Raw genomic sequence first — 23,239 nt, 5'->3', positions numbered from 1 at the left:
GGAGGTTTCGCTGACCCTGGAGTCCTCAGCATTAGGACCAGTCAGGGATGGGCTTCCTATCACCTAGTCTTCTAAGACAGGGTCTGCTGGGACCCCCTAGCCTCTAGCCTGACTATCAGTTCGTGGGGGTTAAAAGGGTCAGCCCAGGCCCTCCTGACTCAACCTTTCCATGCTACTTAAAAGTCAGTTAGCCTACAGTAAGCATCAGTCCCAAGCCTAGGCTTGTAAGGAACCAGACAGCAGGCTGTGTGCAGGCAATAAACATCACAAGTCAGGTTCCCCTGTGTTTCCACCCGGGTTGCCCTGCAGGTCCTACTGGAATGGCTGGGAGGGAGGGTAGACATGAAGGCAGGCATGTGGCAAGTAAGGGGCAGCTGGCAGGGTTGTGCTCAGGGTGTGCCCAGACTTAGTTGCCCAGGGATACTGGCTTGGTGGCTGGGCTAAGGAACTGGACTCTTGGCAGAACTCTGTGCAAGCATAAGGGGAGTGTCACATATTCTTAGACACCCTCTGTAGGGGCAGGGAAAGGGGAGAAGAAAATAATTCTGTGGCATGGCAATGGGGAAGTTCCCCTAAACCCCAAGAGAGCCCTTCATAACCAATATTCCTTGAGCACCGTGGTTCCCTGGCTGATCACACTCCAAAAAGAGGGTGGGGTTCCCTCCTCAACAGCGTAGTTCTGTGCTAAGATAGGTGATGGACAGGATGGCTGTGGGCACTGAGCCGTGTCATTTACAATGAAGAGACATCTACAACTGTGTACTGAGGCCCGCGAGAGTGGAACACACCTGACTTATACTCTAGATTTTGTACTAAAGCAACAGGCAGGGCCTGGTGGAGCACCCAGCCTGCTGGGTAAACTGAGCCCTGGTTCTCCTTCCATGGTGGCGCCAACCCCTCACCTGGCCCACTAGTGACTCCTGTCTGCATGAGCTGTCCAGCCCCTACCCCTGCCCAGGAGGGGCCTGGGACTTCTGTCCTGTTTCAGCTGAGTCAGGAGTCAGAGGCACAGGGCCCAGAGACTGGTCGGTCTGCCCAGCCAGCAGGAGAGAAAGAGACACTGTCTTGGGTTTGCCCCCATGACCCCCAGGAGTGGGAGCAGGGCTCAGTCGGCCACTGAGGGTTCCTAAGGGGCAACCAGATCAACAGACCTTCCCACCAGTAGGTCTCTCCCCTCTCCTTACAGGCTCAGTGGGGAGCCCAGAGCCAAGTGCGTTTTGCAGGGGCCCCTCTTCTTGCCAGTGCCTCCTCCCACCCTCCCAGAGCTGCCTCCTGACGGAAGGGAGCCACCCAGGGTGCAAGTCCCATAATGCCAACACTGCCGTTCGAGCCCCTGCGGCGGGTGGCCGGGGCCCAGGGGTGGGGCAGAGGGACAGGGTGGGGCGGGGAGGACAGGAGGGATAAAAACCTTTCATCGGGTTGGGAGCTGTGAGGTTCCGCGAGCAGATCATTGAGAGCATCGCGTGCAGCTTATCCTCCTCGTCCTCCTCCTCGTCCACCGAGGCCGCGCGGCTGGCCGCTAGGTGGTGGTAGTTAATAGTGACTGCTCGAAGAGAACAGCGAGAGAGGCAGGGCATGAGGACTGCCATCCTGGGGCGGGAGGGGCCGGGCCCCGTCCTCGTGGGGAGCAGAGTGGAGTCGGGGTCACCCTGAGCCTGCAGGGCGTGGAGGAGGGGCGGGGGGACCTGAGAGCCTTTTGATGATTTACTGGGGAGAGTATGGAAGAAAGTGGGGGGACAGCGGCGGCTACAGAGCTCCACTCTTTGGAGGAGGCCCTCTCTAGGAAGAACAGAAAAGAGAGAACTGATGGGGGTTGGGGAGCCAGGGTAGTAAAAGATGGGGACCAGCTGGGACAGGCCGGCAGCTCAGGAGCTCCCTAGCCCTGGCTTGGGCTGGGCACGACTGTTGGCAGATGGATCCTGATCATTCTTCAGCTTGCGTCATGGTCAGGCTGGGCCGAATCTGAAGATTACCTCAAATCCCCCCTTCAGAATATAAATCCAACCTTCTCCTCCAAGGGTTTCCCAGAGCTGCTCTCGAGGAGCCTGAGTCACCCCACTGGGTTTCAGCTCCTAGGTGCCCTGGCTTGCCCTCCAGGGAAGTGGATCTTGAAATGAAGTGACCAGAAATGGGAAATGCCAAGGCTTGAAGAGAGGAAATGCAGACTGAATAACCTGAGCCGAGTGACAGGCCGAGATTAAATGCTAGGCTTGCAAACACGCTCTGGCAGATGTGTCTCCTAGTCGGGCACATGAGGGGGAAAGAGGATCCCCACATCTTGTGCCCTCCAAGCCTGTTGGGATTACTCGTGCTGCGGCTATGTGTTTGCAGTCTGGGTAATCTGTCTGTTAATACAGAGACAACTTGCTGACAACTTATTGGCACAAATCAGGAAATTCAGGGAGCAGGTGGTCCGGCTGGCAAATGCTCTGGTCTGGCAAATTCCCTGACCTTCATCCTAAGATCAGTGAGTCTGACCCAGGGGAAACTGTGGGGAGCGGAGCACTCTGATCAGAAAGGGAACTCTGGTGTTGGCAGACACCAATTAATTAGGGTTTAGAGGTGCATGTCCAGGTGGGACAGGACCCACAAGCGCCAAGCCACCTTTCAGCACCCCCACCCCAGCTGAAAGTCTCACGCTCTTCAGATGCACCCCCCATTCCAGCTACAGCTCCTCTCATCAGTAGCTGGTGTGAGGAGGGTTCTGGCGCTGGCCGAGTCAGTGAACAATTTGCACCATCCAAAAAGAGGCACTGATTCCACACCCAGGCCACCTCATGGAGGTCAGGCAGCAGACCGAGGTGAAATGTATCTGGTCTCACCACATCTTCCCCCCTGGGGCAGGGCATGAAGGGATGACTAAGAGAATATTGTAAAGAGACACCTGGATCAGCTGAACTGAGAGTCTTGGGGTGACAAGGGAAGGGAAAGACATCAGGTAGAAGAAAAGTAAATTCTCAGGGGGATGATCTGCAGGAAAAAGGTCCAATGAGAGGCTAGTACTGAATGGCTGGTCCTAACCTGGCCTGGTCAGTGGCCCTTGCCTGCTGCCCCTCCTGGGTGATGCTGTGCTCCCCCACCTCCCTGAGAGTTCTTCTCTCCTCCACAGAAGATGTGTGGGACACTCACTGTGCTCATGCCTGTGACCAGGGTAAATGATCCGGAACACATAGTCTGTGGCCCATCCTGTGCCCATCTCCTCCACATCCACGGACCGCGTGCTGCCACGTTTCCGTAGCTTGGGGAACACCTTCCCCTGGGGAGGAAGAGGTGGGTAGTTAGCCTGTCCAGGGCAGAGTCCATTCCAGGGGCCCACCCAAGGCTGCTCCTACAAACTCCATGTGGGGACAGGAAGAGAGGTGGGCACAGAAACCACCTCATACATCCCTACACCCAGAGCCTCCCAAGCCCCAAGGTACCTTCCCCTGCTGGGTCCAGAGCGGGGGCTCTAGCTGTCCTCGAGGCAGAAGCCCATTCTCCAGGCAGGACAAAAAGGAGAGCAGGTGTCCTCCCTGCGGGAAGTGCAGTGGTGGCTTCTGGATGCCGTCCTGGCTCACCAGCACGAGTGTGCCACCGTTCTCTGCGGGGGGTGGGGGGTGGGGGGTGGGGGTGAACACGAGTGAGCGAAGCTGGGCCTGGGAGACCTCCCAGCCATCACCGTAGCCCAGCTGGCCACGCCCCCAGACTGGGTAGGAGGACAGTGGGGCTAGAGTGTGGGGATGGTGAAAGGAAGACAAGACACCCAAGGGGCCATGCACAGTGTGAGACTGGGAGAAGACAGTCTCTCTTCCCTCACCCCTGTGCCCAGGACAAAGGAGGCTCACTTTGCTGGTGGCAGTGGATGCAGACAATCTGACTGAAAGGCACAACCAGGGCATAGTCCCAGTAAACGCTGGAAAGAAACCAGATGGGTGTCACTGTGTCTCAAGACCAGCCAACCTGCCTTCCTCATCTCCCAGCCCCAACACCCGTGAAACCACTGTGAAGACAGGATGACCATAGCCGAGAAGTGACCTCAGCCGGCCATGTCCCTCTGGGCTCTGTGCTGCCCTCATGGCACAGAGCCTGGCAGCCTCAGATGCCTGGAGCTTGGCTCAAGCAAACCTCTTAATGTCCAGGCCTGGCTGGATCTTAGAGAGCTTGGGAATATCTCCAGGCAGCCTCTCTCTGCAATTCTTGGCATCGGATAAGGTGTGAGGCCTGCCTCCTGGAGTAGGCTGGGTCTCTCCATCCCCCTGCCTGGTGGCAAGCTCTCACTCCCTTCCATGGCTCCTGCGAGTGAGTCCCAAAGCCCCCACCTCTTTTCCAGCTCGGAGTCCCCCAGAGTCCCGTTCATGAGCTGGTTGGGAGTCCACTTCAGGGTTAGGCTCTCTGCAGACTGGTGCAGGGAGAGGTAGCCAGGGACAGCCTCCATGTCCTCCTTCTACAGGGGGGAGACACACCAGAAGACAGAGACAATGAGGGGCTGAGAGGCTTCTAGGCATGGCCTCTGGAAAACGAGCTCCAGGTGGGAGTTGGAGGCCCAGCCAGTCCAGTCACGGGGTCCTGGAGTGGGAGCCAGGAGGAAGCAGGGAGAACACAAGCCGCACGCAGATGTGGGCATATCTTCTTCCTGGCTGGCCTGGTGCCACTGGCTCTGCTCTCAGCCTCCTGGATGCCAGGTGTGTCCTGAGCCAGCCATACCCAAGCTGGGCGTTCACCCTGCCTGCTGGCTGCCACTCCTATCCCCGGATGGCCTGGTTCTCAGCCAGAGCAGATGCCACTTCTGGCTCCTGCCAGTTCAACACTGGGCATGAAGCAGTGAAGTGGGGGTGGGGCCCTTCTCTCTGGTCAAGCCCCTTAGGAAAGGGATGAATGTGGCTGGAAAGTTCCAGTCCTGGGGCCCTTGGAGGAGGGAGATGAGGGGTGGCCACTAGGCTTTCCTACCGGCTGCACCAGCACGTTGTTCTTGCCATAGAGCAGCCGCGTCCTGGAGTTCTGGTGCAGGGACTCCACATACTCGCGGGCGCAGGCAGCTAGCCTGTCCTCCGATGTGCTGCCGCTCGAGTGCCGCTTCCGGATCTGCGCAAAGTCCCAGCTCAGCCCCAGCCGTGAGAAATCAACCTTGGAGGCTGAGGATCCTAGGCTTCCATGCTGATCCTCTCTAGCTGGCCCTGGGAGTCTTTCCTGCCCCTAGTTTGCTCTCAGCCACCCTCTTCTCTCCAGCCATGAACCAGTGGTATGCTCCTGGCATTAAGTGCCAATGTGGGAAAAAGGTTATTCTGGGGGGGCCACCACCTTGAGGCATCTCCAAGGCCCAGCCTGTGTCTGCAAGGAGCATGGAGGCCAGCTGCCCCTCCCTATAGGCCCATGGGCATAACCTGGATGACCACAAGGGGTAGGGAGAAGGATGCCTACTCCTAGGGCTGGGCGCTTCGCAGGGGAGTCCTGGCGATTAGGGGGACCCCGGATACGGTGCCTCTGGACCAGCTCATCAGCAGAAGGGTCAGTCCAGTAGTGATCGGCTGTCTTGAGCTTGGTGTACTCCAAGGCACAGGGCCCCACTACAGAGACAGGGACAGCCAGCTCGGATGGTGCCCCCTCAGCACCTGCCCCTCAGCCCCCACTCACCCAGCATAGGCCTCTCTGCTCTCAGGCTTACCTAGAAGAGACGCCAAGATGGGGCCAAACACAGGGTCTGCCAGCAATGCCTCTTTCTCGTAGTATTTGCTGCCAGTGGGAGAGACAGGGGGACTGCTGGGGCTCCTGGACTCATTCCAGGGCAGTCAAGCTCACCAAGTAGGGATGTTCCCACAGAGACCAAATTCATGTCAGTCACCAAGAAATAAACCCATAAGAACTGAGCTTTGTGGGGGTGCCTGGTGTGGCCCAGGCTTTTGAGGTGCTACAGGGGAGATGGGGCATGCCTATATGCTGTAGTGGACAGCCAAGCATCCTGAGGGGTGGGACTGAAGGACTGTCCAGGAAGTGGGCCCCAGGGAGGGGCATTCACCTGCAGTTCTCCACCAGGTACTGCACGACCCTGTCCAGCACCTTCTCGATGAGTGCTGTGCGTACCCATATGTGTTTCAAGGCCTGCGGGCTGAGGGCTGGGGTCTTTCCACTGGTAGAGCCCTGTCTCCGCAGGGCCTCCTGGTTACCCACCAAGGGTTTCCTGAAAAGAGGGGGTAGGATTTAGGAATGCAAGAGCCCAGGGCTAAGCCCCAGACTAGTGGCACTGGGAGTGGAACTTGGTGACACAAGATGAGAACCCAGAGGACTGACCAGGGTGGGGATGTTGAAGGTGGGGGATAGAGCCTTATGCCTGAAAATGGCCAATGCACACCCTTAGGCTGGTCCTGAGAAGCCCTGCAAGAAATGAGCCCAGGAAGCCAATACCCGGCAAATACCAAATGGTAAAGCAGGAGGGAGGGGTGGGAGGGGCGGGCCCAGGGCTCACCTGCCCTCTACTTGTTGCTGCAGCTCCTGTACCTTGTGGCAAATCTCCCCAGCCACTGGGCATGTCTTCCCCACCTTGGTGAACAAAGCTGCCATCTTGTCACTGCGCAGGAAGCCGGCGGCACGGCGTCTCAGCTGATGCAGGAGGCAAGCCTCCACTGCACCTAGGCCACAGAGGGAGCCAGCACCTGAGCCTGGGCAAGGGGGAGAAAAGAGAACACTCCTCTTCCCTACACCTAGGGAGGGCAGAGGGGCAAGGGCAGGCCTGACCCATGCTAGGACTAGGGGGTGGGGTGTCAGTCTTAGGCAGGCCAGGAAGATATACCGACCTCCTTCCCAATTCCTCTCCCTGTCCATCTGCTCCTGCCCTGAATGGGCCTGTGGGGGCTCTGACATGCCAGGCCGTTCCTCTCCCTCACCAGGTGGGCACATGTCTGCTGTAGGCAGCATCGCCCCTAGGGCTGTGAGGACCAAAGTTGCCAGTTCCGGTTGGCATGGGCAGCTCAACGCCCTGCCCTCTTACAGGAATGGGGACGCAGGGAGCACACAGTCCAGCAGCCCTCCTGGAGAGCATGCATGAAGTGGTTGCTAAGAGACGGGCTCTGGAGAAGGAGCTGAAATATTGATGAAGCCATTGCAGAGATCAGATCCGACAGCGGCCCCTGCATTATTGATGAGCCCAGCAGCCGAGAGTGAGAGATTTCTATTTCCCATGCAGGGAGGGCTTCCCTTCATTCATTCATGTTTTTAGGAACTAGGCTTCCTCTCTCCATCTGGATACTGCTGACTACAGACAGACTCCACAGGAAGGAAAGAAGGGCTTGGTGGTAGAGAGTGGGGAGTTACCCTGGCCATGAATAGAATCTAAAAATATTAGTGTGTATATGCGGGGGAAGAAGGGGCTTGGCCACTACTGAGGCCAACCTAACTGTTTTACAAGTGAGGAGAAAAAAAGCCCAGAAAGGGGAAGGGATCTGATCACAGAAACATAGTGGCCCGAGCGCCTTTGACCTTCTACCAGGTGTGTTCAGAGGGCAGGAAGGCGCTGGTGGCACAAGGTGCTCCCTTCACTTCACAGATGCTCTTTTCACAAGGATTGAAAACAGTGCTGTGCTGGAGGCAGGGAGGCAGACCAACAGGGTCTGAAGCTGCTGTGGACACTCATACTATCTCTGGGAAACCTGTGTAAGTGACTTCATGCTCTGAGCGTCCGTTTTATCATCTGTGGAATGAGATATACTTCTAAGGACTGGTACGAAATGTTACACGAGATGAAGTATAAAATCTCTTGCTCAGGGTCTTGTACGCAGGGGGCACTTGATCCCTGCGGGTTCCTGACTCTGTTCTACAGCTAACCTGTAAGGCCTGGGATTTTGCAAGACCTCTCCCTGGCAGGGAGAGGAGTGGATGCATTGGAGACAGGATCACAGGCGGCCCCAGAGGTGGGTGGAGATGCTGTTCTCTTAGAAACAGGGGAAATGAAGCCGATCATTTATCGTGACTAGCGTTGTTAGAAATATGAAACCCAGACTTAGGACATAATCGCTGAAAACAGAGATTCTCACCTGTTTTTTTGCCTTTATTTTTAGTAATTGACAGGCAGTCAATGCTGTCCTATAAAAATGAGTTTTGTTTGGCCCTCCCTTGATGTTGGAGAGTCCCTGGAGGCCAGCCAGCTCAGTGAGAGCGTCTCAGGGGAGGGAAAACAAGGCAGGACCCCTCCCTCTCTGAGAGCTTCCTGCTAGAGCTCCTCCCTGCTCAGGCCTCAGAGGACTCATTTTGCCAGGCGCAGCCTTTCCTTCACACGTGTTCATACATCTATGTTCACGTGTGCGTGCAGACAGATTATTGACACACCTGATGTATGTACAGAGCATGTGGTGGAATCTTTGCTTAAGTGTCCACATACTCCTTCTATAGCTAGTCCCATTGGTCCCTGGAGGTCGTGTGGCCTGGGGTATACAGGCAAGAGACCCTTTTGTCCCAGTCTCTTGGTCCTGGGGCTGCTGCAGCTACAAGTCCACATCTGTAGGAAGGTGGTGACTATTTTCTAGGGTTGCACTCCCCATCCAGAGCAGAAGAGAATCGGCACTGAACAGGCCAGAGAAGTAGCAGGTGGCACTGGTCCTGCAGGGAATCAAGTACCTTGGCGATGTCACTAATGGCTGGGATAATGAATCATTAACCTTCCCACCTTCCCCGGGAGATAGAATGCAGCCGCCCTGGGGAAACTGGGAATGGCAGGCGGTGGCACTACCATCTCTCTTGGCCTCACCCATCTTCCTCAGCCTGAGCATAGGCATTAGGGTTCCCTGGAGTGAGCAAAGGCATTCCTCTGCAATCACTCCAAGTAGGGGATATTGAGAGAAGCCCAAATATCATGCCCAGTCCCTGCTTCTCACCCCACAGACCCTAAGTTCCTTCTGTGAAACCCAGGCAGGGTGCCCAGGCAATGCCCGGGGAAGGAGAAACCCCTCTCAGCCCTCCACAGAGAACAGGCACATGCAATGAAAAATGTCACTGTGTGCAGCAGGGAGGTAAAACAATAACATCACAGTAGTCATACTAACAACACTAATAACAAGTGAGAACTGCTCCCCTAAGAGGGTTTGTGGATGGGCTTCTGGGGCTCTAGTGACCCCCTGAAATTGCTCCAGCATCCTTACAGTGAGTGCTTTAATTCTGGATGAGAATCCATGGCTTTTAGCTTCTGAAAGGGGTACCTGACCCAAAAAAGTTTAAGAACCCTTGCTCTAAGATTTTTAGGTTGAGCATAAACACAGACATTCAAAACTCAGAGGTACAAATATAAAGACACTCTCTCTCCCTTTAATACACAGAGCTGCAGGTCCAGAGCATTGGCAACAATGTCCAACTCTCCTGCTCCCTTGCTCCCCCGGGAGAAGTCTGCATAAAGGCCCATGCCTCTTCTCCCCTCCTGCCGGAAAGCCCCGGGCACCACGCAGGAGAGCTCTGGTGCCTTACTCCTTTTTCCGTCCAGACTGCCACCATGACTCACCGCCGGGGTGGAGGCTGTGGCAGGAGACACCCGTCACAGCTAAAGCACGGAGTCGGCAGAGCCCATCCCCCTCTAACAGCTGTCTGGGCCCTGGTCACGCAGATGTAAAGGACCCTCTGTCCCAGTGTGTCCAGGTACCACCTACAGCCACTCCGGATGCACTAGAACAGGGGTGAGACAGCCCTGACATCATTTGGCTCATTTCATATGGGAAAAAGGCATATGAATAAAAATCCAGTTTCCAGCCATTAGTTGGAGTAGAAAGGTTTGGGTGAATGAAACAAAACAGAGAAACAGACCTGACTCAAACGTGATCCTCCTACCTCCCCACCCTGGCCTTCTGGTGGCCTTCTGAGTTAGGGTGCCAGACGAGTCCAGGGTATACTCTCTACTTCGTCACCCCATCCCACTAATAGGAAAGCTCAAGGAACTGCAACTCTGGGCAGAAGTAGAACTAATTTGAACTCTATCACCTTGCTGTGGACATCTTCCTTCCCCCAAAAGGTCTGGCACCATCTCCCCAGGGAAAGGCTAGGAGCTACAGGCCCAGGGCAGCCCTGCAAATCTCCATCACCAGCCCCTGACGTGTCCCTAAAGGCGATTAAGCTATAGGGTTAACACATGCTAAATAGGTGGAGACCATAAGCGCTAATGAAACATGATAGGGCCCCTTCCTACAAATCACTACACACAGATTTAATCATTCCAAGGAGCCCAGTTTGGAATGGAGGAGACATTGGTAGACACAGATGGAAAGGACTTGGGAAGTTACTGAATCTTTTCATACTTTGCTGGGGGAGGGCTGATTGGTACCACCCCTCGGGAGGCAATGTGGCACTATCAACATTGCAAGTAACCTCTGATTCAGTAACTTCTCTTCAAAGAATCTAGTCTACAGATAGGACAGCCGGGTTACTTAGTTATAACAGCAAAAGGCTAAAAAGTATCCACATGTCCATCAACAAGAAACAGGTTAAACATAGAGGGGACTGTTATGCAACTCTGACAAAGAATAGAATGCTCCCTAGAAATTATTTGAAACAGAAAGGTCTCCAAGAGCAAGACGTGGAGCAGTATGACTGCACGATACCTTGATTACAAAGAGGGTGGGGTAAACAAAGAATACAATTTTTTATTAGTATAAAAATTCTGGCCCGCCCAGCCCGGATCAATGGTTGGGCGTCGACCTATGAATGGGGGTTCATGGTTCGACTCCCGGTCAGGGCACATGCCCAGGTTGTGGGCTTGTCTCCCAGCAGGGGGCGTGCAGGAGGCAGCCGATCAATGACTCTGTCTTATCATTGATGTTTCTATCTCTCTCTCCCTCTCCCTTCTTCTCTCTGAAATCAGTAAAAACATATTAAAAAAAAAAATTCTGGAAGGATACACAAGAAACAAAAGTGGTAGGTTACTTGTGTGGGAATTTGTAAGTGGAGAAGAAGCGGGTGAATGCGGGCAGGGAAAGGAGTGAAACTTTTCACTGTATATCTTTTGTGTAATTTTGATTTTTGAACCAAGTAAATATATCACCAATTCAAAATAATAATTATAACTGAGTAGGTGACCATCCAAGCCTGGTACCAGTATTCCATCATGAGATGATGCCAGAGATTCTCTTCAACCTGGAGGTGAATCAAAACTCACAAACCCCAGGAAGGCTGGGTCTGTCCATGTGCACCCATTCCTTCAACAGCTCCCTCAGCAAACAGGGTCTCCTGATTCGCTCAGTTTCCCATCCCCACAGGAGTATCTGGGCTCTGCTTAGGGGAGCCGCAGGTAATCTGAGCTGGGCAGGGACCAGAGAAACAATTCAGTGGGCTGGGACAAACTTTGGTGTCTTGGGAGGCCATAAGAATGGACAAAAGCTATGGCTGCCCAGGAAATGCAGCAGTGGTTGAGAAGGGTCCTCACTCAACCCAGGGGCCCTCAGAAACAGCCGTGGCTTTCACCTGCATATCTATGTTTCAAGCTACACTCAGGAGCCAAGGGGCCTGGACAAGCCCAGACAGGTAATAGGGGGACTTGCCGAATGACCTTCAAGGAACTAGGCCAGCTGACTGAAGTAGAGGGATACAGCACCCAGAGTAGGCACAGCAGGACATGAAGGCTGGGCCCAAGGCTCTGACCCAGGAGGAGCTCATAACGGGAGGAACAGGTGTGGCAAGTGTTCTCTGCTCCCCCACCTCTGCCAGCTGCTTGTAGTTGCCATAGAGAACCCAAGTGAGGAAAGCACTGGGTGGAGCAGCCAGCCACAGGTGGCTGGTTTTGGTCCTGGAGTTTTTGGGGACGCTACTCAGAACAGATTTTTAAAAGCTGAATGCCTTGGATGGTGGAACCAAGGCTGTCCAAGAGGAGCAGCCTCGCTGGTGAGAAAGGAAAGGGTGGGAGGGGTGCCTCTTTTTAAGTTAGGGACTTCCTCCTAGTGCTAATGGAGGAAGTCGGATGTTTATCCGCAGTGATGAGGTGGGAGGAGCAAAGAGGCTAGGCCAGGCATTGCCAGCCTGTCTCCTCTCCACTTCCCTGGCTGGTACTTCCACCCAGGGATTTGCAACTGCTGCCTCCACCCGGAATGAGCCTTTCTATGGTAACGAAGGTACATTTTCTCTCAGCCTACACTGGTGATGCTGGCTGTTTGCTTCAGTTTGTGGGGAAGCCTTCAGTTTGTTCAACACCCTAAAACAAGAAAGCATTGCTGTCATATTCCAGAACCAAACAGGTGAGGGAAATGAAATTCATACCACACATACCCATCTTCCTGGCCCCACTGGGAATGTAAGGCAGGGTCTGCAGGCACCATGCTTACAGTGGCTTCCCAGGGAATGAGGCCAGTGCTGGGCTCATGCAGCTTGGCAAGGGACACACTGTCTCTCAGAGTCCACTGTTTGGTGGCCCGAGCTATGTCTCCATGAGGGCCAACTCCTCCTCAAATCCCGACACATCCAGGCGCCACCCCTAGGCAGACCTCACGGGTAAGACCCACCCCTGGGCAGCACAGGCTTTGGGGCAAGACAGATATGGGTTCAAACCATTTCCTTACAAACTGTCTGACTTTGTGCACATCACCAAATCTCTCTGCGCTTCAGCTGCAAATGGGGAAAAGAACAGGTCCCACCTCATGGGTGGTGAGTGGCTAAAGGAACAGCACATGCAGAGGTGCAAAAGGCTCCTTGATTACTGCCCAGCACACGGAAGGCTGGCGCCCCTCCTCCCTGTGCCTCATGCCCATCCCCTGCCTTCCCTCCTGTACCTACAGACGGCCTGGCTGTGCTCCTCCCTAAGGCCATGCCTTCCTCCTGGGCATTGGATACCAGCCCCTTTCACCTCTCAAGACCACTGCTCCAGCAAACACCCTGTACCTTTAAGGTTTCCCTATGAGAGACTTTTCATTTGTATATAAACATTCTGTAATTTTTCCAACTTAAAAACCCCACCACCAGCGCCTCCCTTGGCCCTATACCCTCATTCAGGCCCTGAGCCATTCAGCTGCTCCCTTTATGTAAAATTTCTCAGGGAAGTTATCTATATTCACGCTCTCTCTCTTCCTCCCATCCTCTCATCATCCACCCCTCCCCTTTTTTAATTTCAGTGTCGAAAATTCCAAACATAAACAAAAGAGGGCAGTGTAACAAACCCTGTGTGCCCATCACCCTGACTTAAGCCATGGTCAAGTTGTGACCAATCTTGTTTCAGTTACACCAACTCCAACCACTCTTTTGCTTTCCCCCTGATTATTCTGAAGCGAATTTTAGACATCATATACTTTTATCTATAAATATTTCAGTATGTACCTCTAAAAGATGGCTCTCTAAAAACCTGTGCATAATACTTATTAAACTTCCTGGTTGAGTTCCTGGAGTTCAAATTTCTCTGACTGTCCAGATGCTTCAAACTACCAGAAACACGGATTTCCAGATGGAATCCTGGAGAGGGTTCTAGGAGGCCTCATGGGGAAGGTTGTAGGATCGCTTTCAAGAACAAAGTAGAACGTCATCGGTGATGATGACAGCAACATTATTGAGCACCTACTGCATACCTGGCTCTGATGTACCTGCATCACTCCATTAGTCCTCACATCAACCCTCTGGGGTAGGTTCACGGTTGCTGAAAAACTGGCACACACACTAGTGACCAGGTCAGGGTGTGAACCCAGGTCTGTCAGACTCCAAAGTCTCAGCTACAGACCACCACCATGTGCCCTCAGCCATGCCCCAAACCAGGCAAGGGGACCAGTGTCCCAGAGGGCCTGCCTTCCTACTCATTCATTTCGGAAGGGAAGGCAGACTCCAGCTATACCAAGAACGAGCTGTTCATTCAGTGAGGGGAGGGAAGGAGAGAGAAGGAATCCCTTTCACTGAAAGGAGACAGGCTAAAAACTGCCTGGAGCCTGAATCTCAGAATGTGCTAAATATCTCTGGTGGCGGTTTCCCAGGTGAGATGCAATCCTTCCGTAGCACCTGCTTCTCTCCCAGCTCATTAGCATTTCCTTGCCATTCCCCAGAGGAGCTCACTGCAGCCGACCTTCCTCGCTAATGACAGCTGCTTAGCAACAGGGAGCTGGTTAATAAAGCCCTGATATTGTTCCCAGCTCCACAGACTCCACCCCTGTCTCCCATTACAGCTCATACTCAGCCTGAAGCAACCTTGAGGTTGACAGATCTTTGATCTGCACTGGGAGGGCCAGGAACCTGAAGAGTGAGGGGCACGGATGGATACCCAGGCCTAGCCTGGGCCCTGCCCCCAATGCCTCCAGGGGAGAGGAGACAATTATGAGTCTGAGAACCTACGGTGCCAGGCTAGGAACTTCTCCGTGGACCTTGTAAATCCCCTCTGCCACCGAAGGTTAAAATCCAGCCTCAGCACCCAATGAGAACAGAGCAAACAGAAGCACGGGCACACTTCGCTATATTGCGCTTTGCTTTATTACGCTTCACAGATGTTGCAGTTTTTACAAACTGAAGGCAAGACCCTCCACCAGCAAAAAAATTATGACTTGCTCACAATAAAGTGAGTGGTCTGAAACGGACCCCACAATATCTTTGAGGTACTGTGAAGAAAGACACTCAGACCTGCAAGAGGGGAGGGCAGGTCCAGAGAAAACACCAGTACTCATGGGCTGATGCCTAAATTGAGGATGCCCTCTTTAAGCACATATGTTGTCACAAATGCAGAGTTCAAAGGTGAAACTTGGGACAATTTGCTGTTTAACCCTGACCTTGAGTTGCCCACAAATAAAAGTTAAAAGCACCTTGCCCTCTGGGGAAAGGGGTGGCAGAAGGTAATCAGCCTACACCTGGGGGTTCAATAAGCCACAGGGAAAACAAGAAGCATTATTTTGCTTCAACAGTAAGTCTACATTAAAAGTTTCAAAGACCATATTGTGAAACAAAATGCAAACTGGACATGACTTGACAAACCATATAGTGGTAGGTTTGGGCCTACTCCCCAAGCCCCAGCCTTGACCAGCAGGAGGGGCAGTCACACAGGGTCTGACCCCCTGGTTTGGGAGTTCAGAGGGGCTGCCTCAGAGCAGCACTGCAGACGTGCTCTGTGGTCAGAGAACAGCACACAGAGAACCCCTCCCTCCAGCCAGGGTTTGCCAGCAAAGCTTCCTCATAGGGTCTGTACCTGCAGGAGCCTGACCAGTTTCTGGAAAGGCAGGTTTGGGAACAACCACAGCAGACACACAACAAATGCACATTTCTCGCAGGTCCTAGGAGTCTCACTCTTCCCCCTGGATAAAAGGAACTGGGACCTGGTGCAACTGTCCTGAGTTCACCCAGGACTGGGTTGATTTTACTTTATTTTGAGAATATGTTTATTAAAGCTGGGGACTGTGAAACAAGCAAGGGCTTAGGACTGAAGCAGCAGCAGGAGGGCCTGCTTTGGCTCACTGAGAAGTCAGAGAAAAGGGGACTTGGAGACAGGTTCTAGGGGTTAGCCTGGGACAAGCTGCTGGTGCCCATTGCTCCCCTGGTTGCAAGTCTCATAGGGACACTTAGAGTTTAGGGGGGCATGCCTGTGGGGGAAGGGGAGAGGGAAGGGAAAGGCACAGGCATGCAGCGTGCCCAGGGCCAGGTCTTGACTCAAGGATTCTTCAGTTCCATTTCTAAGGCTCTCTCGGAAGGTTCTGTTTCCAGTTCAAATGTCCCTATTCTAAGGAAGTTCAGAGAAGCTCATCTTGCCCAGCCTCTGCCCTCCTCAGTCACTCCCTAGCTCTCCTCTACCAAGAACAGAGGGTCCAGAGCCCCAGCACTCCTCAAAGCTCTAGGGGATGTGACCACTCCACAGTTAATCCAGTCTCCACAGCCTTCACTCTGCTCCCAATCTCTCAGCATCTTCTCTGCACTCCCATTTCTCCCAGAACAAAGCTGAATTCTGGATGTGGCTAGAACAGTAAGACCCAGTATTAAATTGAATCTGCTTCAGACTGAAAGTGATTCCTGAGCATTTTTCCAGGAGGTGAAGGAAACCGGCCTATTAGAATCTCCAAAAACCAGAGGGGTGGAGTTTTCCCTCAATATGCATCTATTCTTCCCTCTGCCTGTCCCCCAATAATCCCTGATTATGATTCCACTATGTGATGCATGTAAATGGCTTACAGACAGGAAAAAAAGGTTGATAATCACTGCTTTAAACCAACCTGGTTGAGCCCAGATTGAGATTTACCTCACCAAATATATCAATTTTGACAGTGTGAAGATTCCTTTTTTAATGGGTCTCAGATGCCCCAGCTTGGCTGAGCTTTATGCTGTTGGCAGCCCCTCCTGCTAATGTTCCCTCTGTGACTGTGCACCAAGCCCAAGGCAGAGGCAGCAAACTGGCAGAGGCTTGCAGAGGCCTTTTGTGCAGCCCACATAATTTTTAAGAAGGGGGAATTAGTTATCAGCATTTAAAAATTGGGAAGTGTCATATAAAATCCCAGACTTCTAGATTCTCTTAAAGTAAAACAAAGGCCATGGCATGCCTGGGCTGGCATTCCTGCAGGAGCTGAGTGGTGGCTGCCCTCTTCAAACAGGGCAGGCACTATCCAGTTCAGTCCAGCCCAGCTCTCATCACTGCCAGATGTTTCACACCCAACAGCTTCCTGGGCGGGCCTTTCTCATCCAACCCTGCATACGCATTTAAGTTTGCACTCCTGGACCCAAGGCACCTCCTGAGATCCAGCAGAACAGGGTACCTCTTGCTCCTGGGCTGACTTCGGAACCCTGAGACTTGGGTCTATTTCATAAACCCTTGTTCTATTTTAGCAGCTGAAACTGGTTGAAAGAAGAAGAATTGTTCCTTTTAAGGGTGATACTCTGCCTGCCGGAGAGCCCTTGGGCTTCCAGGCAGGAGAAACAAAGTGAAAGCCCCACTAGTTCCTGGAGGCCCTGGGCCGATGAGAAGAGAACTGAAGGTTTCTTCTCACCTTAATTGGCCTAATGTGGGATGCCCATAGCTTTTCTCCCAGCTTCTCTTCCCCCACTCCTCCATGGCCACCCACATGTGGCGCCCATGCACAAGCTGTTTGTGCTAATTTGTTTTGTTGTGTGTGTGTGTGTGTGTGTGTGTGTGTGTGTGTGTGTGTGTGTGTTGCTGTAGGTACTCTAGACAAAGCCTAGCACCAAACTATGCAAAATTGGGCCTCCAGCAGAGCCCTTCTGGTGTCAGTGATAGATAGTGGCTGATGTCGGGAGCACAGCATAAGTAGAAAGGAGTAGATCAGACTGCTCCTTGTAAACATGGGAATCATTACATCATCTCCAAGAACCCGGAAAACTTACCCAAAAGGGAGATGGTGGGAACTCAAATCCTGCAATCCTAGCTTTAGCCTCAACATCCAAAGGAGAAGGAAAGGCAGGCATTTTCTGAGCTTTCATAATGCTAGGGACGTTCACATGTATTATCTCAATCCCCATAAAAACTCCCTGCAGTGGGAATCATCACCAGGCTTTTAGAGGAACAAACTGAGGCTGAAAGATGCTAAGAAACTTGTCCAAGGTGACTTAGGAAGTAAGCAGAGCACCAGGATTTGTGTGAAACCTCAGTCTGCCACTCAGGCTCTGCTCATAGGCTGCCTCTCCCCAGTCGTCCTCCCACATCTCTCTGCTTTATTTTTCTTCATAGTTATTATCATACCTGTTACTGCATGATGTATTTATCTGTGTATTTGTTTCCTGTCTCCCTACAGAATGGAAGCCTCTGCGGCAGAGACTATCCATCTTGTTGCTGCTGTTTCCCTACCTGGAACCAGGTGGACCTTCCATCTTTGTTGCTGAACTGATGGGAAGGGCAGCTCTATCTGCCTCACCATGATACTGTCTAAAAGTATCCCCTCCCTTATCAGCTCCTTTCTTTCCTTCCCCTCAAAATGCACAACCTCCCTTCCACGAACCTCTAACACCAATCTTAGAGGCCAAGTAAAACAACATAGAGACGGCAAATGGCTGTGCATCCCTTTAGAAAGGAAGCTGCAAGGAAGGTTCAATCCCTGGAAATCCAAGAAAATTCTGCTGTGTATAGAGACAGGCTTGCTCCTACAAAGGCAAAAGTGTTCACGTTGAGGAGAAAGTGGTTTATTACAGACTTTCTCCCTTCTAAGGTGGGAAGGCTTTGGCTATTCCTCTTATCCTATGCTATTTGCATCCAATCAAGTGCTTGGAGATTTGGGATGCTGAAGCAACACAGATGGGACTAACTGGAAAGTAGATATGGCAAAGAAAGCATCCAAAAAGCACAAAACTGTCCCCAAAGTTAATGTAAGGACAAACCAGAGCAGTGGTTCCCAAACAGAATTATCTAGGACAATGGTTCTTGAAGTGTGGTCCCTGGACCAGCAGCATCAGCATCGTTTATTCATTTGTTACAAATGCAAATTCTCAAGCCCACCCCAGACCTACTAGAATTAGAAACTCCCATGTTGGGATCCAGGAATCTTTCAGGTCACTGATGTACGCTAAATTTGAATACTACTGTTTTAGGGGACTAAACAAGTATAGATCCCTGGGTCCTAAAGATCCTGATTCAGTAGGTCTGGGATGGGCCTGAGTTGATTCTGACTTGCACCCAGATTTTAAAACCATGAAACCTGAGCTCTCATATTTTCCTGATGCCAGGACAGTGTCTTCAGTTTTAAACCCATGTCCCACTATCTCCTAGTTGCTCACTTACCACACAGAGCAATGATGTGGCTACTGTCTTCATGCACAAACTTCCTGGTGACAGCCTCCTCCATGATTTGCTTCACCTGTGGACAAATGTGGAGTATCGTCATTTATTTTTCTGATCAAAGGCCTGTGGGCAAGTATATAGCTTGGCTCTGCCCTCCTGTCTGGGTTCAGACACTTGCAGAGTAGACGACAGGATGGGAGGGGTGGGGAAGCCAAGTATCTTCAGCACAGACAGCTCCAAGCATCTTGGAAAGGCAAACAGGAAGAGAGATACCATAAACCTACTAACCAATCAGTGCAGATGTTCCAGCCCAGGAGGAAGTGCCCTGCTGTGGAAAACGGGGATAGGATGCTGGCTGTTTGCTCATCTGTACTTAGCTGGAGAAGGGCTTCTGGGCAAACGTGCTGTCCTTTAGGGACAAACTGTATCAGTACAGGCTGCAGATAAACAACCTGCCCCTCCTTTTCTCCCCTTTCTCTGAGGTTAGGGGTAGGTACATCTAGGCCTTAGGGCCACTCTCTCCACAAGCTCACAAGCCCAGCCTTCTTTCTGTCTAGGTAAAACCCTGATGTTTGGGTTCCTATTCAGATGTAAAAGCTTCCAAATACCTTGTAAGGTAAGCAGTCACACCTTTAAGGACACACTTAAAAACACACACACACACAACTTTCTTTGTTGGCATGTAGTAAACATAGAAAAGTGTGTAGATCGTAATTATACAGTTCAATTAATTTTCATAAACTGAACACACCTGTGAAACCAGCATCCAGATCTAGAAACAGAACATGTGACCTGCATCCCAAAGCACCCCCCCCATTATACCAAGTTTCCTTCTGGTCCCCTCACAGGTACCCACTATTTCTAAAGTCATAGAGTAGTTTTTCTGGTTTTTGTACTTTTACTAGATGTAAATACTCATTGTATTGTGCTCTGTGACTGTGTTTCTTTTGCTCCCTGGTGTGATTGTGAAATTTGTTCATGTTATGTGTAGTTGTGGATTGTTCACTCTCCATTGTGTGAACACACCACAACAACTGACTGGCACTTGGCAGTTTCCAATTTGGGGCTGCTGTGAATAGTGCTGCTGTGAACATTCTGGACATGTCTTTGGGGGAACATAGGGGCTCCTTTCTTTGGATTTATATTTTTAGGCAAGGAATTTCTGATGCATATTTCCCTCTTTACTAGATTTTGCCAAATTGTTTACAAAGTGGTTGTACCAATCTACACTCCCATCAGCAGTATATGAGGTTCTAAATGCTCCCAACATTTAAGCCAAGCACTTTTGATGTCCTGGGAGAACCTGCCAGGAGAAACATACCAATCCTGGAGATTAAAGGAATGGATTACCTCAAACCCATTGTAAAATCTTCCAAGTAAAGCAAGCTCTGCGCAGAGTTGGTTTTTGCCATTTTTTGGGGACAAGGTGTGAAATGTCCTGATGCTGCCCTAGCTCCCAAGTCCCTCACCTTGGACTGTGTAGTTGGAAGGGTGGTAGAGCTTCTACAGCAGGGGGAGTAGTGAGGAAGGAGATGGCGGCTCCTCCTTGCTGAAAACTGCTCATGGTTAGCAGTTAGGGGGTTTAGATAAATTCTGCACTCTAAACTCTTTTTTCTTCTAATTAAAAATTTTTAAAAATTGATTTTAGAGAGGCAGAGGAAGGGAGAAACATCCACTTGTTCCACTTATTTTTGCATTCATTGGTTGATTCTTATATTGCACTCAGTACTCTTGAAAGCTTCCTAGATTACTTACCAAGGGGTGTTTGCATTGAACAGAGCATAATGTCACAGCTCAAAAACCTGTAGGCATCTGAAGCAGGCTGGCAGGGCAGATTTTTAGGTTAGGAGGACCTAGAGATGCCCCTAGGATTTGGATACCAGGGGTCCATTGTGAAAGGCCAGCCTTGCCTACAATTATTCCCACTGTTTCTACTTGTAGGAGAAGAAAGGATATGTTTCTCTCGAAATCAAATATTCAAGGGGAAAGGGAACTAATTCCAAAGCAGGTCAACCTTTGTCAGGTAATATCCATAGCTATGATGTATTCTGGACATTTCTCACATTTGTTTAGAAATCATTCTTGGAGTTGTGCAGACAGCCTTCCAAGTACTAAAAAAAGAATCATTGTCTTAAAAAAAAATCTTTCCTATCATCCCTAACCAACCCCAAATTTGGATCACACCAACAATCCTAGCACCTATGGCCATAGTTTGGGTATGGCTACTTTTTTTGTTCTTACTTATACTGTCGCCAGACTGCTTGTTTCCTGAGGATAATCACTGAGATTTGAGAGTTCTCTTTTCCTTGGGGAGAACAGAGTTGGGGCTGAAGTGCTGATCTGATATACTCCTGGCCTAAAAAAATCTCTTTCTTGGCTACTTCACAGCAAAGGCACAAAGGAGTTTCTCACACACAGCTGGGAAGGTGATGGCTTCAACTACTTCTTTGCCAATGAGCAGGAAAGGAACAAATGTTAGGGCACAATCGCTAGGCCATAGTTAATGCAGGACCATCTAGAGCCTTCCAGGATTTTTATGAGAACCCACAGTCTTCTCCAATCCTGAAACTCTAGGAGGGAGTAAAGAAACCAATATGGTAACTTTTATATGTGAGGTAGGTATCATGTCCCTATTTTAGAGATGAAGAAATTAAGATTCAGAGAGGTTAAGTAACTTATTCAAGATCACACAGAGCTAGGTCCAGACTATTCCAAAATTTATGCATTCCCACCAGATCTTGCAGTTTTCAAGATCAATAGATTCAGTTACCAGTCATTGAGTACCTACTGTGTGCCAGGCCCTGGATACAGAGCAGTGGACAAAACAGACAGTTTTCCTGCCCTCACAGAGTGCACACATCTGGCAGACACAGAGGTAGGTCAGCACTGGTCATGGCTCCAGAGGCCTAATCTATTTTAATCCACTCTGCGGGTTTGAGTTCTCCAGCTCTCATATGGGGGTGAGTCATTCATATGGGCACCCCCCCCCCCCCACCGAAATTGAAATGGGCTTTAGGGCACAGTCAAAGTAAAGGACGTTAGTAAAGGATTCTTTTTCTGACATGGGGCAGCGGGCTCCTCAAAAGGGGGAAAAATTTTGAGTTTTAAAAACCACGATCAAACTCGCCCTCCCACCCCCTTCTCTGGGTAAGGAGGTGGGCGTGGATTGAGAAGCAGTGAGGGGTGCGGCGAACCCTCCCGCAGCTGCCACTCAGTTCCTAGAGGGATACCAGAGTGGGGTATAGGGCAAACAGGAGCTAAGTCCCCAAATCACCGGTTCCGCGGCTCTAGGAGGCCCGCGCTGGGCCCCGCCCCCTCCCCAGTCCGCGCGGGCAATGAATGGGCAGCTGCAGTTCTCCAGAAATCGCCGCCACCCCTCCCCCGACCTCGCTCTCCCAGCACAGCTGCCGTCACAGGGCGGGGAGCTGCAGGATCGCGGAGCAAACAAGCCCGGGAGCACCGACCTAGCCCCTCCGGCCAAGGGGCGCTGACCCCATATCCCCCAGAGGGGTGGGACCGCGGCTCGTCCAGGACCCCGCCCCCGCCCGGGGCCCGCGAGCGCCTGCGCCCGACGGTGGGCGCAGACCTTTGCACCCCTTGGGTTGCTCCCGCCAGGACCCCAGCCCCCGAGGATCCTTTCCCCGACTTTACCTCCTTTTTCACGTTCCACAGCAGTTTCTCTTTGACTGCGTCCTCCGCGCTGCTCATGGTGCTGCGGGTAACGGAAAGGCTGCGCCGAGCGGCCCTCCAAACCCCCCACGCGCCCTCGCCGCCTCCGTGCTTCTCGCCTCAGCGCCCCACGCGCAAAACGGAGTCCCTGTCCGCTGCTCTCCCCGCCCGCCGCCGCCGCCGCAGCCACTGCCCGGTGCTCGGCTCCGCAGCCATCTTCTGAGCCCCGCACAGACGTCAGGCGGCTGGCCCGGCCCCTTCCCACAGCAGGGGCGGGGGGGTGCGCTCAGCGACCGGGGGCGGCCGGCCTGGGAGCGCGCCACGCCGGCCGCTGTCATGGCAACGCGCCGGCTCCAGTCCCCAGGGCGCGAACCCGCATTGTGAGCACCTGCAGCCAGGCCCGCACGAGGACTCGCCGGGAGGCGGGGCGCGCCCTGGACCCTGCGGCTGAGGAGAAAGTTGCTCGCGGGGTAGCTGGCCTCAGCCCAGCTAGACGCCCCACAGATTTCTACCCGCTCGTTTTCCCGACAGGAAAGTCCGGGGCCCCCCGCGCCGAGAGTCCGGGAAGGAAGCGGTAGTCCCCAGGCTGAAAGGCCGGAACTCCACCGTTGCTCTAACCCCCCTGCCCTCAGTTGCAAAGCTTGTGGGTAGAGGAGTGGAAGCACAGAAAACGTGAACTTAAAAATAAGACTGACCAGTCTCCCCCCTCCGTAGGGGTCGTCACGCCCAGTCCAGCTCTTCTTGCAGCTATGGGGGAGGTGGGGGCGCGGGTTGGGGTAACCGAGACCCATGGGAACTTGTACAGTGCCCGTGATGGTTAAAGAAGCGCGTTCCACGCTATTTGCCTTCAGCAGCCCCACAAGGGAAATGAAGGAGAGAAACGGTTACTCAAAGTGATAAAGAACTCATGCTGCTGAAGAGTGAGGAGCGGCGCGTAAAAAACTGGGTGAGAGGGGCTCAGCC

General features: G+C 52.3%; 1 protein-coding gene across 6 annotated transcripts in view; it reads right to left on the bottom strand.

The window, feature by feature from the left end:
• SGSM2 (small G protein signaling modulator 2) overlaps window positions 1–22,519 on the bottom strand; it is a 34,360-nt gene extending 11,841 nt beyond the window's left edge. For 3 of the 6 annotated variants that reach the window (XM_081161871.1, XM_081161872.1, XM_081161875.1), the window contains exons 1-12: window positions 22,259–22,519; window positions 18,608–18,683; window positions 6,440–6,602; window positions 5,993–6,154; window positions 5,642–5,709; window positions 5,398–5,543; window positions 4,927–5,061; window positions 4,299–4,423; window positions 3,825–3,892; window positions 3,420–3,580; window positions 3,130–3,256; window positions 1,409–1,543 (exon numbers count right to left, since the gene is read on the bottom strand). In XM_081161871.1, coding sequence (XP_081017997.1) covers window positions 1,409–1,543; window positions 3,130–3,256; window positions 3,420–3,580; window positions 3,825–3,892; window positions 4,299–4,423; window positions 4,927–5,061; window positions 5,398–5,543; window positions 5,642–5,709; window positions 5,993–6,154; window positions 6,440–6,602; window positions 18,608–18,683; window positions 22,259–22,315 — 1,423 coding nt within the window. In that variant the 5' untranslated portion in view covers window positions 22,316–22,519. The remainder of the gene's footprint in view (window positions 1–1,408; window positions 1,544–3,129; window positions 3,257–3,419; window positions 3,581–3,824; window positions 3,893–4,298; window positions 4,424–4,926; window positions 5,062–5,397; window positions 5,544–5,641; window positions 5,710–5,992; window positions 6,155–6,439; window positions 6,603–18,607; window positions 18,684–22,258) is intronic. The other 3 variants (XM_081161873.1, XM_081161874.1, XM_081161876.1) reach the window with 1 other exon arrangement.
• Between the last annotated feature and the right edge of the window lie 720 nt (window positions 22,520–23,239).

The sequence above is a fragment of the Miniopterus schreibersii genome (genome assembly GCF_964146895.1).
Source record: "Miniopterus schreibersii genome assembly, chromosome: 16".
In the NCBI taxonomy this organism is placed as follows: Eukaryota; Metazoa; Chordata; class Mammalia; order Chiroptera; family Miniopteridae; genus Miniopterus; species Miniopterus schreibersii.
This window is presented reverse-complemented; position numbering and strand designations above follow the sequence as displayed.